This window comes from Carassius carassius, chromosome 37 (genome assembly GCF_963082965.1).
Source record: "Carassius carassius chromosome 37, fCarCar2.1, whole genome shotgun sequence".
Taxonomy (NCBI): domain Eukaryota; kingdom Metazoa; phylum Chordata; class Actinopteri; order Cypriniformes; family Cyprinidae; genus Carassius; species Carassius carassius.
The window spans coordinates 11,689,252-11,710,082 of NC_081791.1; the positions used below are offsets into that span (position 1 = coordinate 11,689,252).

General features: G+C 35.7%; 1 protein-coding gene and 1 long non-coding RNA gene across 3 annotated transcripts; one reads left to right on the plus strand and one right to left on the minus strand.

Moving 5' to 3' along the window:
- Positions 1-743: 743 nt before the first annotated feature.
- LOC132118016 (uncharacterized) lies at positions 744-13,797 on the minus strand. Of its 2 annotated transcripts, none has more exons than XR_009425874.1 (3): positions 13,664-13,797; positions 9,199-9,381; positions 744-1,638 (listed from the first exon to the last, which is right to left on the minus strand). It is a non-coding gene; the product is annotated as an uncharacterized LOC132118016 (long non-coding RNA). The 2 variants fall into 2 exon arrangements; XR_009425873.1 differs by having other exon boundaries at positions 746-1,589.
- Positions 13,737-19,979, plus strand: tcea2 (transcription elongation factor A (SII), 2). Its single transcript, XM_059527486.1, has 10 exons — positions 13,737-13,870; positions 14,326-14,388; positions 15,438-15,543; positions 15,920-16,013; positions 16,584-16,720; positions 16,961-17,025; positions 17,720-17,866; positions 17,941-18,087; positions 18,277-18,348; positions 19,308-19,979. Exons 1-10 carry the CDS (start codon positions 13,802-13,804, stop codon positions 19,314-19,316), a joined length of 909 nt encoding a protein of 302 aa, XP_059383469.1. The 5' UTR covers positions 13,737-13,801; the 3' UTR covers positions 19,317-19,979.
- The last annotated feature ends 852 nt before the right edge of the window (positions 19,980-20,831 follow it).

Sequence of the window (20,831 nt, forward strand, 5' to 3'; positions counted from 1 at the left end):
AAAAGTAACATTAATATCACAGCATAGACAAAATATCCAGTTTATTGAAGGAAAAGCAGAAACAATATAAATAGAAAATTATTTTACCGATAAGAATCAAGTAATATATTCCAAACATAATGCACCTTATACATATTTTAATAATAATATTAATTTAAAAAAAAATTATTTAATAATCTATTTTGCTCAACAAAGATGCAATCATTACATGAAAAATATCCAGTAAAAGTTATGTTGTGAAATATTACTGTTAAGGGCAACTGTTTTCTATTTTAATATATATATATTAAAATAGAAAAATATAGAAAAATATAAATGTTCCTTTGATGGCAATTTTCAGCATCGTTATTCTAATTTTCAGTGTCACGTGATCCTTCAAAAATGATTCTAATATGATGATTTGCTGCTCAAGAAACATTTACTATTATTATCAAATGTTAAAAACAGTTAATTAACCCTTAATATTTTTGTGAAAAAAGTTAGATTTTTTCCATGATTCAATGATTTTTTTTTTTAATGAAAGTTAAAAGAACAAGTTAGATTTTTACTGTTAATAGATTTTTATTGCTGTCATTTAAAAAAAAAATGCATCCCTGCTGAATAAAAATGTTAATAAATAATCAATTAATTAATAAGTATTAATTCACTTCTGAATATATGTAAGGTTTGCCCTTTTTAGTACTGTCAAATTATTAAATCGCATAAGAAAATAAAAGTTTTTGTTTACATAATATAGGAGTGCATACTGTGTATATTTGTTATGTATATATAATTACAAACACATGCATGTATATATTTGAGACATTATAAACACATACATATATTATGTAAACAAAATCTTTTATTTTGGATGTGATTTATAGCGATTATTCGTTTGGCAACACTAGTCTTTTTGCATGAAAATAAAAATGACAACACTAGACAAACATGCATTTTTAAAACAAGAACTATTAAGTTTTAAAAAAACGGTCATTCCAGTGTAAAAATAAATAAATAAAAAGGAAAATGCTCAAACAAATCACATTCACTCCCTAGTGCTGAAATTACAGTATAGTGCACTTAAAATAAATGAAAAAATAAAAAAAATATGTAAATGCCTGGACTTTTTGGCATTACATGCATGCACCAGCATAAAAACTCGTATACATACATGCACATACAGAGGACCTGGTACATGTTCGTATGACCTTGACACAGCAAAACACAAACACACAAACAAATATGCACTTAAGCATATACTCAGAACCAATTAAGGGCATGGCTTCTATCCAGCCTGAACACACACACATACACACACACACACACTCCCAGGAGGCCATTCAAAAACAATACCATAGTGACATGCCACAAGTCCTGAAACAATGTGTGCAGGCATGCCGAAATATATAACGGCCACACGTCCTCCACTCACTGACGCATCTGTCCGTTACTCACACAACTCTCCCAGAGACTGACTGAATCAAAGTGCAGTGAGATCACGAGATACATCATCCTGAATATTTCACACAGCGCTGAGAGTTCCCATATGCCGAGATTCCTGCGAGCAGGTCTGTTCACTGGTGAATCCAGAAAGGCTGATGGATGAATCTCTATGGTGATGATCAGCAGTGGGTGGAGATGAATACAAAGAATTAGTGCCTTCAGTTAAGAAAAAATAAAACAGCATGGGGCTGGAAGTGGTTCATAAACAATATGAAAACAATTTATAAAGAGATGGATTACAGGTTTATCTTCTCTGTGACCTTTTAAAGAGCTGAACGTGCCATGGCACCAAAAACAAAATTGATATAGAATATGAACTGTGTTTTTAGAAGAACATTAGTGAATTTGGTAACATGTTCTATGAAGCCAATGTGTACAATGCATGATACGCCTGACAATCTACCCTAAAATCACTTGTTTACTACTCGTTACAGCATTTACAATATATTACAATGCTATTAATAATACAAAAAAATGCATTTCTTGTTTGTTAACAAAAGATCAAATTTGAGAGACTTTTGATATATAAGTCACTTGCAGTCTGTGTACTGCAGAATTAACATATAATGCTACTAATATAAATTTTTTTTTTTAGATTTATTTCATAAGATAATCTTAAGGACATCTAAGTGTACTCAAATGTGCTATTTTGGGACACCATGAATACGACGCATTTTTTAAATACAGAGATAGTATGTTAAAAGCACGTTTTAGGTCATTAACAATATGAGTTATTACAAACCATTATAACTAGCACTAGGCCTAGTGTTTTAAAGTTTAGGTTTAATGTTTTAAGTGTTGTTTGTTTTTGTTTTTTGTTTTCAAATGAAATACCACATCAGAACCACTTTGCATGAAAGAATCAACAAATAATTTGATTAATTTGATTACATTCAATTTTGAACATTCAGTCAATTCAAGTCCTCTTTAAAGCTTGAGACATTCAGTCCACATTTATTACCCTTCTGGAGCGGAGGACTTTTGTGCTCCACAGGAGGATGATGTTCTATGAGTTTGGAAAGACATGTTAGGGAATGTAAACGATGCCAGATTTCTACTTTTGAGTGAACTACTGTGTCTCTTTAAAAGAGCAAGATGATGAAGGCAAGGGGACAGCGAGAGTTACAGGCAGCAGGCAGGGATGCTGACACAACTGGAGTCCTAACTTCGCCAGCGCCTCAGCAGAGGAAATGCGCACGCCTCAGGTTTACTGTCCCCCATTCTTCTGCTGTTCCCAGAGGAGAGAGAAGGAGAGAGAGAGAGAGATCAAAAAAGAAAACAGAACAAAACCATCTAAACAAAAAACAAAAAAGCCATGTGTGAGCGCGATGGCAGACCGGCAGCGGGAGGAAACGTTGAATAGGAAGAGCCGTGAGGTGCGTGTGAGAGTGAGAGGGCTGACGGCTTCCCACACAGCGCCCTGCAGCACAGTAACCCTGCTGAGACCGGCCAAAGGGAAGCACTCAATTCCCCTGACGGAGAGGGTCAAGGCTGGGCAGAGAGGAGGGGGGCATCAAATGAGGTGCTGCTCAAATGCTTCGGCGAGGTAGTAGAGGAGGTGTAGCAGCTCGGCTTGAGAGAGAGAAAGTGCTTCAATAGGACTTGTGGAAAGAACGAAGACTGGAGGGGGAATGAGGGCCGTAGAAAGGAGGTGAAAGATTAAACTTAGAGGATGAGGGTAGTTTTGTTACTAAATTAGGGGCAGCAGGGGGTTTTCTGGAGCAGAAGGTGGGATTTGAGGTCTCGGGAGAGAGTGTAAAGGATGATGAAAAGTGTGTTTTTAAAAGTGGAGATTTTTTAATATATATATATCTGGTTGGATGGTGGCAGGAAAACAGAAGGTTAGTGTGCCAGAGCAATTGTGATCGCTGATGTGTGTGTGATGTGTTTAATGGCTTATTGTGTGGCTGCATTATTGTACTTCCTGTTGAAGGCCAAATGCCTGTCGGGAATCCAAAAGGGAAAACGGTGATGTCATGAAAGCATCTCAAGTGTGGTGCTTAGTAAGGGAAGCATCACGGTTACTACTGCTCATACTTGGAGAAAATGTACTGTTGTAAAGTAAAAAGGTGCAGGAAAAACACAACCAAATACATGTGCCATTATAATGAAGCTAAGATGAACCAGTGCAATGCATTTCTTTACAGCACTCATGATTAGTTGAATTTGCAGTCAAATTTTGCTTAAGCTAACCTTTTCACTACTGAATGATAAATGCAGCTGTAACCGTTTAAAGACATTGAAATTCTGTCATCAGTAAGGCTACTTACTCACTGTCATGCTGTTTCAAACTTGCATGACTTTTTTTTTTCTTCTGTGGAGCAAACAAGAAAATATTAGTTCATGTTATAAAAGTCAATGGGACGTATATATATATATATATATATATATATATATATATACACACAAATATAACAAAACTACTGAAACATGCTAAATATGAAAATTGAATTCAAAAGATTTATAAATGTATCACAGTACACATTACTGAAATAACAATAAGACTTGTGAAATTAGTGAAATTAATAAGACTTGCCATGGATAATATATGTCTTCTGAAGCAGCATAATCACTATATATATATATATATATATATATATATATATATATATATATATATATATATATATAATCACTGTTTATTTATTTACCTTGAAATCAAGCCAAAACATTGCACATAAACAGACTTCATAAATATTCCAATACACCTCAAAAGTCACACTGATGTGCAAGAGCCAATGCCATTCGACAATAATTTACATTTGAGGTTATATTGTTAAGGGTTCTAAAATTGTCAACTACTGTAATTATGAATAGTTTTATATTGTCTATTAATGACATATAGCCTACACTCCATTCAAAAGATTGCAGCTGGTACTGGTTTTTGAAAGCCTTGCATTTATATGATAAAAATAAGCCACAATCAGTAATATTGTGAAATATTATTACAATTTTAAATAGGCCTTACTGTTTTCTATTTTGGTATATTATGACACATCTTCAGTGTCACATGATCCTTCAGAACGATCAGAGCAGAACTGTAATATGTGGGCTCTGCAGATCACCGCTGGCCTCAAATGGCTTTCCCAGCACATCAAGAGCAGGCCTGGGGCTGTTCCTGCAGTCCTACAGACACTGTTTTATGTGTTCTGATACATGTGTTAAAAATCAAGAACATGCACTTTCCTTTCAGACAGAGAGGACCCTTGACAGAGAAGAGGAGAATGCTTCTTTGTCTCTAATAAGATCTTGGATGATGTTCAGTCCCCTTCTCCCTGACTTTTTATGTAACTCATCATTCGCTTCGACCAGGCTCACATGTTTTACAGTATCTCGCTGCCTGAGAGTGAAAAACAGCATGAGAAATGACTATAGACATTAAATATGGCATCGACTGTAGTTTGTTATCATATTGAGGACGGCCAGGGAAAGATACATTTGTTACAAAGGTAAAATGAGAACACGATTCAGCAACCAAAGACTTCGCAGAGAAGAAGAAACACAGCAGTAAGCCGAATAAACACAATTAGCTCTCATTTAGGTCAAGCAGATACACTGCATCTAACATTCGCATTCTGATTTCGTCGGTGCGCGAGATATTTGTCCGTGTATCTTGCCAATCTTGCATCATTCACCCTTAATAAACACATACCAACGTGCTTACAGTAACGCTACAGCACATTTACGATTTTTCCAAGCCCTGGGTTTCTTTCCTCAAACTGTTTGCAATGCTACATAGGCTTTTTGACTTGCACAGGACAGGTTGCACTCACTCGATGTGAAATTTCCTCTGTGATTGTAAAGAGGATGTAGGTTTGGGACTAGAGGTGGTTGGTCAGCATCTGATTTCAATTTGAAAGTGCTTATTGACAGAGTGATCTGTTTAAACTCAGCACACATGAGATGTCACAGCTCTTTCCTTCGCTCTCGTTCTCCCACTCAAACACACAGAGCCCTGTTTCCCTGTGCGCTTTCAACAGAGCTAAACAAATACATACGCTTGAAACTATTAAAATCAATCGAGATTACTGGGAGAAGCTTTTAAATACACCGTATATGTGCACAGTTTATTGGATGTACTCTACAAAACACAATTTGATACATTAATTGCATATTTGCTATATTAATGTTCATATATAACTGTCTTTAATTACATTTGGTAGATATAATTAATTATGTATTAGGTGTAAAGTGAGCACCCTTTGTATAACAAAAACACATTAAGGTTATGATGAGATATTTTGGATACTAAAATACATATTACGCATATTTCTATAACAACAAAACCATATCAGTGTTATCAGTTATCATGTTATATGTTATCAATGTGAGGTATTTTTAGATTATTCGTTATTTTTGATATATTAGGCAAACATAAAGATATCAAAATACATCATAACACTGAAATGATTTTGTTGTTATAAGGGTATGGCTAATTAATGCTTTTTAAATAGAGACTCTTATCTGCCAAATATAAATACAGTTATATAGTAACATTAATGAAGCATATTTACAACAAATAAACTGTGAACTTTATTCCAAGCAAGTATTGCTAATCATAATTCATTACTGTACTCATCTGTTAAGCTGTTTTAAGCTTCTTAAAGCAGCTCATAAAAATCCAGAATTGGAAAAATAAAATAAAACTTGTTAAATGTTGTTTACAAATGTATTTATTTATTGTCAAAATCTAAACTGTCAAAATATTGTATTTCTTTCGTCACACTTTATTTTAAGATCCAATTCTTGTTATTTACAAACCAATTAACTATGAATTTTGCCTCAATAAATTCCTAATTTGCTACTTATTAATAATTAATTAGGTTGTTGTTAAGTTTAGGTATTGGTAAGGATTAGGGATGCAGAATATGTACTTTATAAATACTAATAAACAGGCAATATGGTAATAATATGCATGCTAATAAGCAATAGTGAGAACTGGTCCCTATACTAAAGTGTTACCTTTCTTTCTTCTAAATGTTATACAATTTATTTTAAAAAGCTGACAATTAAGAGGAAAATGCCCAAATTGTTAATAAATATTTTCTTAAAAATATTGTACGAAAAAAGTCCTAAAAGGAGTCCAAATTTGTTGTGAAATGTAATGAAAAAGTGCTGAGAAAATTGTCAACATTATAAAAAAATGATGACAATATGATCTATAATTTCTCATTTAAAATTAGTTTGACCCCATGTCTCGTAATGACAGATTAATGGCCGGCAACAGCCTCACACTGATAAGCCGAGTGAAATAAACACACACCTCAATCAATCAGCACATTTCTAAACCACACAAAAAGACCAAAGTAAGAACCAAAGTGGCACCGCCTGTACCCCTCTAAATAGGGAATGTATGGCAGGAACAGGGCATGTTCAAGTGAGCCGGTCGGGCTGCTTTAACCAGGTCCAGTTATAATCAGAGATGACCTCAGCAGGGTGATGAAGACCGCGTTTCCTGCCCAAGAGGCCTGAGCTGCCCATTTCGGGGACTACCACCCCCGCCCCCCCTTTGAACACATTCCCTCAATGCTGAGGTGGAGTTTCCTCAGCTGGAGAACATGCCACTCTGTCACCTTCACTCATGTATGGAGGCTTCAACCCCTGTATGTGCACACACCGTTCAAACGGGCATTATGGGACATTAACGCTCAGAGCTCTGATTCAGCGTGACACTATTGTTTTCACTGTCGCTTGAAATGCTAAAATCTGTATCGATCTGGTTTAAAAATTAATTGCACAACAGTCAGAACAATGTGTGAATGTAATATTTTCTTTACTTGACGAAGAAATAATTTTTGGATACAGCTACATTTTGTGTATCTTTTATCAGAAAGTTACATCTTGAATGCCGCTAAAACCACTAGCTGTGAATCAAACCTTCTTATAAGTATTGAATGAATTTAAATTGATTTACATGTAAAATTTAGCACCATTTTACCCTTATACAGTGGAATGTGTGAGCGGTGGAATATTAGAGAGTGCCTAATTATTATTCTATTATATATATGGGCATTTTATTCCTTTAATGTGAGAGGACAGTGGAGAGCTGACAGGAAAGCATTGAGAGTGCTGACAGAAATTGCTTAATATTTTCCCCAAGTTTTATTCATCATTTAAAAAAAATATTGGGCTGCCCTTAACATGCTTGAAAGGGCAACAGCTCTTTACCAGGTCAAAGATGACCTTAAGACAATGTAAGGGTTAAAACAAATGTCACTTAGTTTGACATTTTGTTGTCTAATGCAATGGCATTAATGCATTTTTATTTGCGGTTTAGGTGGCAAAATACTTTAGAACTTATGTTACAATGACGCCCTCTGCTGATAAAATTCAATGTCTGTTAAACTTAGATCTGTTCACACAACACACAGTAGGTCAAAATACTAATGTCCTCATTTTGCAAAGATCCACAAAGTAAATGTAAATTTATTTATTTTTTCAATTATGATGTTGAGGCAAGCTTAGTGTGCTAAATGTACTGAAGTCAGTTAATGACAACACATGGCATCTGCAGAACTCAAAATAAGATACTTTGAAGAATGCTGTCAAAGCAGACATGTTTGTCATGTATGGACAGCATTTTAATTTTTGGGTGAACTATCCCTTTTATTAGGATGCTACAAATTTACACAACAACCAGAAATCCTGACTAGAGATTTGGAAAATGAGGATCAACCAAGGAACAATAGTCACTGTTTCACTCAAAATGTATCAATATTAATAGTTAGATGATTTAATTATTTTACTAAGTGCAAAATGTGTTTGATTCCAAAACGTTGCCATTTACCAATGTGTTATTCAAAGCACTTTTCAAGATTTTAATGTTTAAATTATTACATTTTAAAATCCAAGTAAATAAATCAAGGACAATTTAGCATTTTGCAAATATAAATTTACTAAAATATGCTTTTTAGTAAGTATTTTATCTACACTTATTGTACACCTGCTGCTGTTTTTCTTTCATTTTGTAATTGCACAGTTCTGTAAACAAATAGTCTAGTGAGCTCTTTACAAATTGACTTTAAGGTGAACTGTAAACATTCGGTTAAGCCAACCATTGTCAAGGTTAAATTTCTGCTGTAGCTATTTTTTTGTTTTTTTTTGGCTGACGTTTTAAAGGGCAGACTCTTAAATTAAACTTGTAAAAAAATTTTTTAAATGAAATGATATTAAAGGGCCCTGAATCTATTACCAAAACAAAATGTCAAAGATGTTTACAAAATGTTTTTACGAAAATGGTCTGGACAAAAAATATTAGTTAGAATTGTTAGAAATACTGTTTCACATCGTTTGACTGCCTTGCTTCTGCTGTTATTCATATTAACTCCAATTCCCATAACACCCTGCTTCAACACAGAATCTATGAAAAGTTCGACTCATTTCAGAGAATCGATTCTTTTGAGCAGTGTGTTCAAAGAACGGCTTCTAAGAAACGATTCAGTGACCTTTGGACGTGACAACGTAAATTTGTCATCAGGTGATCAATGACATCTCGTTGTGTCCTGTAAAACGTCCCAAACCTTTTATGTTAGTCACAGTGTATAAGTCCTTAACATGTGTTTATTGTAATTTCACGTGCCTAGTTCAGTTTGTTGCTAAACGTGCTAAATCTCCTAAACGTGTTTTTTAATGTTGTTAAAACTACCATCCAAATAACTGCTAAACATTTCGAATACAAAATTCATTTGTAACATTACCACTATTAAGGTAACTTACCTCTCGCACTGTCCGTTCATTTTTCTTATGAGTCGGTGAGTTGCTTGAGAACTGCTCTGTGCTCTTACCGATTCAGTCTGATTCGTGAATGAATCTTTCATACCGGAACAGGATCATTTGATTCTGTGAACAGATTCAACCGAAAAGAATGACTCGCTGGAGATTCGAACATCGCTATAGACCCTTTGCACGTGACGTCACGCTCTACTCGCGCGAATTCTGAACGCCATGACGGACGGCGGAAGAGCTATTCTGTAGACGGACGGCAAGCCAAATGAGTTCGTGTTTGAGTTAGTTCTAGTTGTAAAATGGTTATTTCGTGTTGTGCCGTGGGCTGTGCTAATAGACAGGGTAAAGCCAATATATCTTTTTATCGAATACCATTTGATGGGGAGAGAAGGCAGCGATGGGTTGCTGCTATCAGCCGAAAGGACTGGCAGCCCTCCAAGTACTCCAGGATTTGCAGCGAGCATTTTTTACAAGGTAAGGTTCATGTATTTCCCAGTTACGTTTACTTAATTTGTGTAATACCATATCGCCATCCTTGTCCAGATGGAGACCCAGTCAAATTGTCATTTGTAACATGAGTAACCTAAGTTAGCTATGTAATGAGCAAGTGCCAGCTAGTGTGATAGGGCTGTGCAGTCTAACGTTAACGTTACTGCTACCCATTCACAAAGGTAGCTAACGTTAGCTTAATGTCATTATTAATGTAATTTAGGTTGGCTTTTATAAACGTGTTGAAAGATGTTTTTGTAAAATAAACCAGCCCTCAAACTTTTGACTATGCTGTTGTACTTTATAAAAGGATATTAAATGTATGTAGAATTACACACTGGCAAATCTTACTAATAATTCAATTACATTTTATTTATAGTATCACATCATAAGAAATTAAAAGAAAAACATTACAAATGGAGTAGGTCTAGACCACACTATAATTTACAAAGACCCAACAATTCTAGTAATTCACTTCATGAGTCTGTGGACTGTGTTTTGTCTGACAGCAGTCTATCTGGGCATGTATATGTCTTGGCCAATAACTCAGATAAAATGGCTGACCTATAGAAGGCCCAACATTCTGCACTGCTTCTGTAAAAAAGTCAGCATCAGGCAAAATTCTCTGTATAAAAAAATCGGATGTAGACCACACCATGAAGTCACAAAACTTCCGCTTCGTCACAAACAACTGGGCTTGCACCTGGTAGTGGTATTGATGATCTCTGTTAAGTGCATGTGTACCATCTGTGTTCTCAATGCAGAAATGTTTCTTTTCAGTGGCACTGAGGACTCCGGTGTCTTTGGCACAGTGTGGGCATTTGATTTCCAAAATACCATCGCCACAGCAGGAGCAGGACAGCAAGGCATCTGGAGATGCTCCAAGGTAGGGACGGGAGGTATCAATATGGAGACCGGCATCACGAACACTTAGGTCCTGATGATGTTGTGCAGCGTAAGCCTCATATGTCTCTCTGGCTTTTTGTTCATGTTCACATCCCCATCTGAAAATGAGAAAAATAATGTTATTAAAGGAATAGTTCACTTTAAAATGATAATTTTCATATACTCACCCTCATATTGTTTCAAACCTGTATGAATTTCTTTCTTCTGCTGAACAGAAAGGAAGATATTTAGAAGAATGTCAGTAACCAGACAGTTTCTGGGTCCCATTGACTTCCATAGTAGAAAAAAATATACTATGGAAGTCAATGGGATCCAAAAACTGTCTGGTTACTGATAATCTTCTAAATATCTTCCTTTCTGTTCAGCAGAAGAAAGAAATTCATGCAGGTTTGAAACAACATGAGAGTGAGTATATGATGACAGAATTTTCATTTTAAAGTGAACTATTCCTTTAAGTCATCGTAGCTCTTTGAGTGTCCTTTTCATTGGATTTGTTCTCTCATTTCCCTAAGAACTATAAGTACTATAGATGTCAGTACCCAAAATTGGCCTAATCTTAATAGCACATAATATTCTCTTGTATCTCTTGTATTCTCTTGTTTAAAAAGGTGTAAATTAAATATAACAGGAACCATTTAAAAGGAACATTAGGAATAAATAGGCAAAGGACCTACACCATACACCTGGGATTAAAAATAGATAAGGGCACTCAAAGAGATTGAGGGATGTAATCTGTCATCATGTTTGTAATTTAATGTTGATAATTTGTAATACTGACTATAATAAATATTCCAATGATAAATGCATTTCTTTGTCTTGTTTTTGTTTCTTTGATGTTTTTGTGAGCAGGGGCCCTCTACATTAGAACACAACATGTATTGCATACATTTCCATAGTTGAAACATAAGTTCAAAGAACATCTAATTTCTTTACTCACTTACACTATGGTGAAATTAAAAACAGTAACTGTATGTTTATGTCATTATGTCACACATGCCTGGTTGCAACTGTTGAAAATCTGCATAGGTCAGGGTAACAGATCTGCCTAATTAGGGATTTGGAAGGATTTGTAGGGTCTGTCCTTGCAGCTGACTTGAACCTAGATGCGGTCACCCTACCAGCCCTCATGTCAAACCATAGCCTTGACTTTCCCTGTTGTCGTGTCTCTTCCTCAACTTTTACTGCCTACAACATTGTAAATTATAGAAGATGAAATTAATGACATGACACCTTAAAGCACATTTTAGTCATATGAGATTAAGAGGGATGACTATACCTGCTCTGGTGTGACTTCCATATCATTGAATACCGCATCACATTTTTTCTCAAGGTCCGAGGCAGACAGCTTCCGGTTCTGAGCACTGTATAACTCAGTCAGGGGCTGTGGTAGACCCAGAGACACCACTTTTGGTTGAAACTGTTTACAGTAGTGTGGCAATATGCGTAGGATACCACTCTTCTCTGAAGGGTTTGGAGTTGCATTATCCAGAGCCTTGTAGAATTGTTCTATAGCTGCTGCAGACACACCCACTTTTTTCACAGATGGACAACCTGAATGGCTTTGGTTGTTTACACCACAACGCTTTTTGGCAGGATGTGAGAAATCAATTCCTGATCCCTCTTCGTACAAAGCCTTGCCCGCTTTCAAAGGAGGAAGTCCCCACTGTCTGGGCCCATCAGTGCAGCTTTTGTCTTCCAGATGTTTAACAGCAGAGTCTATTGCGTATAGCAGAGCTGTCACGTGGGAGCACACCTCTCCCAGGCCCGCTTTACATGTACAGTGGCCGCACAAGACTGTCCCATCCTTCTTCAAAGATACCCATGGTTGTAGTTGGGTTTCAGACAGTGACTGACTGTGATGCACCTACAATTACAGAAAGTGGCATAAATACATTATTCTTACATGAATGTTATTGTGATGTTATTATTTACTGCTGCAGTGACACCATAAATGCCCCTTGTGAATACATCTTAATCACTGTGATAGTCAAATCTTAACATAGGCTACAGCGAATATAATCACAGATGAGATGATGGCTAGATGTAAAAATTATGTGTGGCTACTGATCACAGACACTCCGTGGTTTACTGGCTATGATGCACCTACAAATACAGAAAGTGGCATAGATACATTATTTTTACATGAATGTTATTGTGATGTTATTGTTTAATGCTGCAGTAACACAATAAATGCACATTGTGAATACTTTGCTGTGATTAACTGGTAGAATCTTAACATAGGCTACTGCGAATATAATCACAGATAAGAAGATGTCTAGATGTTACAATTATATGTGGTTACTACGGATCACAGACACACCGTGATTTACTGTCTGCATGGATTAACGTGTGATCGATAATTAATGACTGCACTTCCCAGAGCTGGGATGCGTCCAGGCATCCATTAAAAAGCCACGGCCGACCATGTACTCTAAAATCATAGGCTACGTGTTATATAAATATTTATCAAGAAATAACAGACTGCATTCTACATTAGAATTCAACTAAGCCATGTAATAATACAAAATAAACCATAGATCGATGTCTTACCTTTGCCATTATGAGGTACCTCCCCCCGCCGTTAGCGTAGCATCGCGTAGCTGTAACCCAGCCAGCTACGAAGAACTGGTAAGCATCCAGACTTTTAAAAGCTTTGAGATCAGCACCAGTGTATGGGGATACCCCGTTTACCACATAGTGGTACAAATCGTGTGGGCCGAAGTCAGGCAGACTCGGCGATTTAACGAGGTCCGTGAAAACCGAGGGATGAAGAAGGTAAGGGTCTGTATCCAAACCTGCTATCTCCAACTTCTCCAAATATCGCTCTTTGTGAGCACCTACCAGATGCCCTACCTCGACCGATAACGGCACTACAACTTCTTCAATAGAAGAAGCCATGAAGTTTAGTGGTAATGTTAACGTTATCTATTTTAATCTGTTTAAAACTATTCAAATTTCCCGGTCGTCTACTACTGCTCAGCCTGCGCGTCCAGTGATTTTGCCGTCCAGCATGGCGTCGTCACGTGGTCGTGGTCACGTGTTTGCAAAGGGTCTATACAACGTTCTAGAGCGGAGAGAAAGGCAGCAGATTCCTCACATACTGCCACTAAAAGAGACACACACAGAGACTGGCGCATTTTCCCCACATAAATGGAGGCACGGCCATCGGGCGCCATCAAACAGCCCTAAACCTGTAAACATGGTGAAGGACCAAGAAGTGGAGCGCATCGCAAAGAAGCTGGACAAAATGGTGCATAAGAAAAACACTGTAAGTGTGATACATTTGCCATAGCTTCTGAAACACAGGTAGGAGAAAGAACTGCTGATTTCGTTCACGCGTTTGTTTCTGTTTGTCTACATTAAACAAGCACGAGATCTAGGTACTGTGTGTTTGTGTGATTATCACCTGTTTCATCCTCATCCGGACAGCCGCGGGGCTCTTATTGGTCGATCAGCATTCAAAATCGGCTTTTACTTTTATGTTTGAAGCGTTTGTGTACTGTGATGAGCTGGCTGCTGGTCGTTCTCCAAATTTCTCCAGCGCAAACAAAAGACTCATTTAAGCCGACACTTCACACCAGTCAGTCCCAGTTTTGTCCCCAAAACACGGCGTTTATGTGCAGACTGGCTGTTTTTCTATGAACCAACCTACTATAGTTGAAGCCAGTGTTTGAGAAGTGGTTGCATAACTGTCCTTCCTCCTCGTTGTGATTTTATCTTCAGGATGGTGCCATTGACCTGCTTCAGGAGCTGAAGAACATGAAGATGTCTTTGGAGACCCTACAGGTATCTCAGCAGGACCTGAGATGGTGTCTGTGGGCAGAGCATGTGCTGCCTTTGATTACATAACCATGGCGTTCTCTTCCAGTCAGGGAATCCCATGCTGCTGTGCTCATTGGCTGTGTTTGGAGCCAGTGGTTCAATGCACTACTGTGTGTACATACAGTACAGTACAGTTATAACTACCTGCTTTACGTGTATGTCATATGACGGCATTAACTGTAGGATTATTGTTATTAGCTGGATCCGTATTGTTTTAGTATCATTTTGAGATACTATTATAGTTTTATTAATATTTCATATTTTAAAATATTTTGTGTTCTGCTTTAGTTTGAGTTAAAGTTTAAGTAATTTTGTTGTTGTTTTTTTGTCTTTTGTATTAGTTTTTTTTTTATTTGTCTGTATAGCTTTCATTATTTTTTTATTTTTTTTTAGTTCAGTTCAACTGAAAATTAGATTTTTGTTAAAAAAAATTGTAAAAATATATTTCTTTCAGTTAATCTTTAGTTTATTTCAGGTAATGAATGTTTTTTACAGTTTCATTTCAGATGTGGTTAACTAATAACCCTGGAATGGATATATCCAATATGGTTGGAGTTAATGTACAGCTAAACAGGCCCTAAATTAGTCCCTGAGGAGAAATTCAGACACAACAGAGCAGTGATACATGGAAGAAATAAGAGTGCTTTAGGGAAAACACACCCCAGAGCTGTGTTTTATAGTCTTTCCAGATCAGTCCCCAATTTATTGTGAATAAAATCTTAAAGGTTATCATACCTAGTGTACTGCAATTAAATAGCTGAAAATCTTAGGCGGACATTTGCTTGTTCTCTTATTCAATATTGATCTTAGCTTTTCTGAGCATTTTATAGCAGAAGAATGATCAGGTAGTCAAAGCATCATCATTCCTTATTTGATAGTTATCTGTAACACTTGTGTCTTATGTATATAATGAGTTATAATGTATCACAAATTGGATGTTGTGATAGTCCAATGATATATTTAATGTAACGAACATGATCTTCCCCTCTGTTTCGTTGCGTGGCGTGCTGCAGTCCACGCGGATCGGGATGTCAGTGAATGCAGTGCGGAAGCAGAGCTCGGATGAGGAGGTGCAGACACTGGCCAAATCTCTCATCAAGGCCTGGAAGAAACTGCTGGGTACTGCATTCCTATTCACACGCACGCTGCTTAAAAAGATGGGTTTTCACTTATTTTAGAGTAAATTACAGGGACTGAGAAGGAGACTGAAGAATTCCGTGCTGTCAAACAATTAATCGCGTCCAATATAAACGTTTTTGTTCACATAGTATATGTGTGTGTACTGTGTATATATTTATTATGTATATATAAATACAAACACATGCATGTATATCTTTAAGAAATTATTTATTTTGGATGCGATTAACTGCGATGAATCGTTTTCACAGCACTACTGCTGTGTTTGCTTTCCAGCTCTTTCTGTCTTATGATAGTAAACGCAATGAGCATGTGTTCTGATATTAATGCTGGATTGTGTGAATATGCTTTTATGCAGATGGTTCTGAGGGTAAATCGGAGGAGAAGAAAAAAGGAGGATCTCCTCTCCAGTCCTCATCTTCTAAAGACTGTCCTGGATCCAGTGACACCAGGTGTGTGGATTCTAACCATTAAAGTTTGCCTCGAAATTAAAATTCATTCTATATGTTTTCTAAATGCATATTATAGATCTAACTGTGAACAACTCCTACATGCATGTTTTATTTAAAAATTATAATAATATAAAAAAATATATTACAGCCTGCATTAAGCTAATATATATATATATATATATATATATATATATATATATATATATATAGCATACTATTTAATTTAAAGATGCCAAATAAAACCTGCTGCAATGACAATAATATTTATTTGACATTATATTTACAAAATTAGGTAACTATTTGAAAATGAGTCATGAAAAAAATAAAAAACATGACGTAAAAAAATAAATAAACTGACTTCTAGATTCTTTAAATTATTCTAGATTATTTTAAATTAAATTCTTTAAACCTATTATAGTATATTTCACAAATATTTAACAATATTGTTTTTTAAAGTTTGAATAAAAAGTAACGTAACACTCTATTTTTTATGTATTTGTGTGTTTACATTACATGTTATTTTAAGCAGTTCTACAAAACACTGACATATTGGTACCTTTTGTTGTCTAGTAACAAGCCGGAGACACCAAAAACTCCCACCACCCCTGTCACCCCCAAATTCACCACCTTCCCACCTGCACCCGTCACGACGGACAGCGTGCGCACTAAATGCAGAGAGCTGCTGGTGGCGGCCCTGCAGACTGATGGTAAAAGCTGAACCAGTTCAACTGGTTATTAATGCTCTGTAAAAGCTAATAGTACAATTTACAAAATAAGTTAATTTCACTCGAATATGAAATAAAGTTCACTGCAATGCACAATTTAAGGGTAATTAAGGGAACTAAAATGTTAAATTAACTGCTGTTAAATGTCTTTTTGAGATGACTATGGGGGAGATTTGTGGATTAAAAATTTGAGCTGATTTATGCTTTGTGTTTTTCTCTCAGGTGATTACCAGACGATCGGGGTAGACTGTGAACACCTGGCAGCACAGATTGAAGATTATATCCTTCTAATTACCAAAAGCTACATTAGCTAGTGTTATGACGGGATGCTCAACACCGGTCTAGATAGAAAACCTGGAGAAAGCTATACAGTAGCATTCTGATTAAGCTTGAATTTGGTTATTTGAAGGTGCAGGACCAAGTATGTGGTTTGAAATCTGCCTATATATGAAATCTATATATATATAATTTTTTTTTTTTTTTTTTTTTTGGAAATCGCAAAGTGCAATTTGGCCCTGAATTGGTACAGTAATAGAAAGTTAAAAAAAAAAAAGCATTAATTTGAAATAGAAATCTTGCAACAATATAAATGTCTTTACTGTCACTTTCGTATCCTTTTGAATACAAGTACTATGGTAGTATATAAAATGTTGGTGATTCATACTTTTGTCAGAATACAGAAATACTTGGAATAGAGAAAGATGTATTTTGCCTGTACATTGTGTAGTTACCACATCGACCAGTAGAGGCCAATAATAATCAGCCAAACCTTCAACTTTGACCTCAAACAAACAGTGCAATGTTTTGATTGTGCCACAGTATTTACACTTTTCATTTACACCTTTTGGTTACGTTTCCATTCGCCATCTTTCTGCAAAAGGAGAAAATATTGTATTCTTTTTTTTATGCATACTTCATCTTGTAGATCTTAATGTAAAATAATGTGTGCTTTCTTGACTGTACTTCATGACACATATCTACCAGGAGTTCAAGTCCACTGACATGAAGTACAAAACCAGACTGAGGAGTCGCATCTCCAACCTCAAGGACCAGAAAAACCCAGATTTACGCCGGAACGTCCTGTGCGGAAACATCTCTGCAGACCGCATCGCCAGCATGACCGCAGAGGTACGTTCGGGTTTGATTTTGGCCCGTGAAGAATTGCAGCTTCTCTGTGTTTGTGTTAATTGCGTGTTTGGCAGGAGATGGCAAGCGCAGAGCTGAAGGAGATCAGGAAAGCGCTGACCAAGGAGTCCATTCGAGAGCACCAGCTCTCCAAAGTGGGCGGCACTGAGACTGACATGTTCATCTGTGGAAAATGCAAGGGCAAGAACTGCACTTACACTCAGGTATGCTGTTATAGCAGACCAGAAATGTTTATACTTGCCTCCATTATAAAAACAGCTCTCAATCTTCTGTGCTCGGAGCAAATTTGCGCAAGTCTTTGATTCCCTCGCATGTCTGAAAGGAAGTTTGCAAGTGGGCTTAAACTGCGCTGAAGCATGAAACGAACAGGAATGCACAATCTCTCTCCGCAGGTCCAGACACGCAGCGCAGATGAACCCATGACCACCTTCGTGCTGTGCAACGAGTGTGGAAACCGGTGGAAGGTAAGAAACTCTGTGTATCTGGCAGTGCAAAAGCCATCGGTTGGCTTGCTGAAGACAATAAAACTGTCACATCAATTATGCTTGTGCAATGTAGCCACACGGTGGCAGGATTTACTCACTGTAGGCAAACTTCACAGCTGTACTTTACAGTAAAGGTTTACCAGCATAACTAAGGAAATAATCCATTTAATGAGGTTCATTTAAAACAAGCTGAATGCAACAGAACAAGATAAAATACAGAGGAGACCAGGGTTAGTTGGCATAAGATTTATATTGCAGTAGCTGTAAGATAATTTTAAATGTTTATTATTTTAAAGATTTTATTCAAATTTATTAAAAATCTATATATTTTTTTTATCATTAATATTTAAATATTGATAGATTTTATATATGTATGTGTATATATATATATATGTGTGTATATGTATATATAAAAAGTGTATTTTTTGCTATAGCTGTTGATAATACAACAAAATAACACTGGCTTACATTAAAGGAAATGTTGAACTTGTTGAAAAGGGGTATTTAAAAGAATAAATAACACTATATATATATATATATATATATATATATATATATATATATATATTGTAATTACTTTCTAAATTTTTTAGTTCATAACTTTTTGTTTTATCTTTTAAAATAATGTTTACATTTTATGGAAAAGCAAAGTGGCAGACTCCCATCTTGGCATGTTACAAAAAAAAAAAAAATAGCTGAGTAAACCACTGTAAACAATACAAATTCAGTATATATATGTGTGTGTGTGTGTGTATGTATGTATTATATAAATATATAGTGCTATTTTTCCTCCGGTCATTGTTAAGGATGTTTTGATATTTCTATTAGGAGCCAAGCAATTCAATTTTTTCCACTAGTTGTTATTCTTCATTTATAGAAAAAAAAAACATCTTTTAATTACTGTATATTCATTTGTTTTCTGTTTTCTCTTTTCATAGTTTTGTTAAAGACTGAAGTGAGCAGGATTCTTCATATGAAGAGATGACCTGAATTCATAGGAAATGTTTTTTTTTTTCTTTTGAGAAAAAAACAAACCTGGTGTCTTTTTTTATATATATATATATACATACATTCATTTTCATAGCTTTGTAATTTATAATGAGTGTTGCTACTTCAAAAAGCTATTTCTGTATATTTTCTTTCTTTCTTTTTTTACTGGTGTAATATTATTGCCTTTCCCGCACTGCCGATAACTTAGACCTTGTAAGTCAACTGGCTTGTTCAGTCTTGCTTTGCCTTTTGATATAGGGCTTGTGCCTTTTGCTCTATGAGTGCCAAGTAATTGCTGAAATAATTTGTACACATTCATGCATATATTGTTTTTGTTTTATTTTTTTCTGTGAGGGAACATGTGCTTTTCATATGTTTATGCAGTTTTTGCACTTTGCAGATGATTTGTTTAACCAAATCTTGAATGATTGGTTGCTTTTCCAGAGTTTAGAGAGACTTAATGGATTATGGTTAATATTTGAGCCTCCGTGTAGGCCGTAGTTTGATTCTTGTAGAGAACCAGATGAGGAGGAAAAACAGAATGTGGTACATTATTAAAGGTTCATATGTATTGTATGAATAATTGGACCGTTCTGTCTCAGTAAATTTGGCTAAGAATATTTTGTGGTTTGAGTGTGTGTGTTATTGTGTGTGAGTTGGAAACAATCAGTTTAATAAAAAGAAAAAAAAACAACATAGTTTTATAAAAGTGGTTTGTATGACTGTACACCATATTTGGAATCATTCTGAAGACATACGATAGCTTTAGGTGAGGAACAGAACTAAATTTATTCATCACTTTCTTAAAATCTGCTCATTTTCTGTAAAGTCTGGGGTTGGTAAGATTTCAGTTTTAATGTGTTTGAGGTCTCCTTATAAATACAGTAAAAGCAACAATATTGTGAAATATTATTACAATTTAAAATAATTGTTTTCTATGTTAGTATATTTTCAAATGTAATTTATTCCTGTGATGTAAAGCTGAATTTTCAGCACCATTACTCTATCCTTCAGAAATCAATCTAATATGCTGATCATTCTAACATTTCTTATTATCATCAATGTTTTGCTGCATAATATTGTTGTGTAAACCATCATACGTTTTATTTTTGGGATTCTTTAATGAATAGAATGTTCAAAATAACATTTATCTGAAATACCAATCTTTTGTAACATTATAAATGTTTTTACTGTCACATTTGATAGGTAATGCATCTTAGCGGAATGATTATTTATTTTTATTTATTTTTATCTAACTTGTGGTGGGGAGAATAACAGTATTCAAATATGATCCCTGATGACACATCACAACCGGTTTGATGTCAGTGGCAATTGGAACCAGTGATATTTGATGTCATTTAGAATTGTTATATTTTGGTAGCAATGGTGCAATACCACTTTAAATTAAACCACTTCTATGGCGCTTTTCTGTCATTTTGGAAGACCCTCGTCTGCATTCAGAAAACATTTCA

Coding starts and splice junctions, on each gene's coding strand:
- tcea2 (XM_059527486.1), top strand. CDS start 13,802: ATGGTGAAGGACCAAGAAGTGGAGCGCATCGCAAAGAAGCTGGACAAA. Junction 17,867..17,940: donor TCGCCAGCATGACCGCAGAG/GTACGTTCGGGT, acceptor CGTGTTTGGCAG/GAGATGGCAAGCGCAGAGCT. Junction 18,088..18,276: donor AGAACTGCACTTACACTCAG/GTATGCTGTTAT, acceptor CTCTCTCCGCAG/GTCCAGACACGCAGCGCAGA.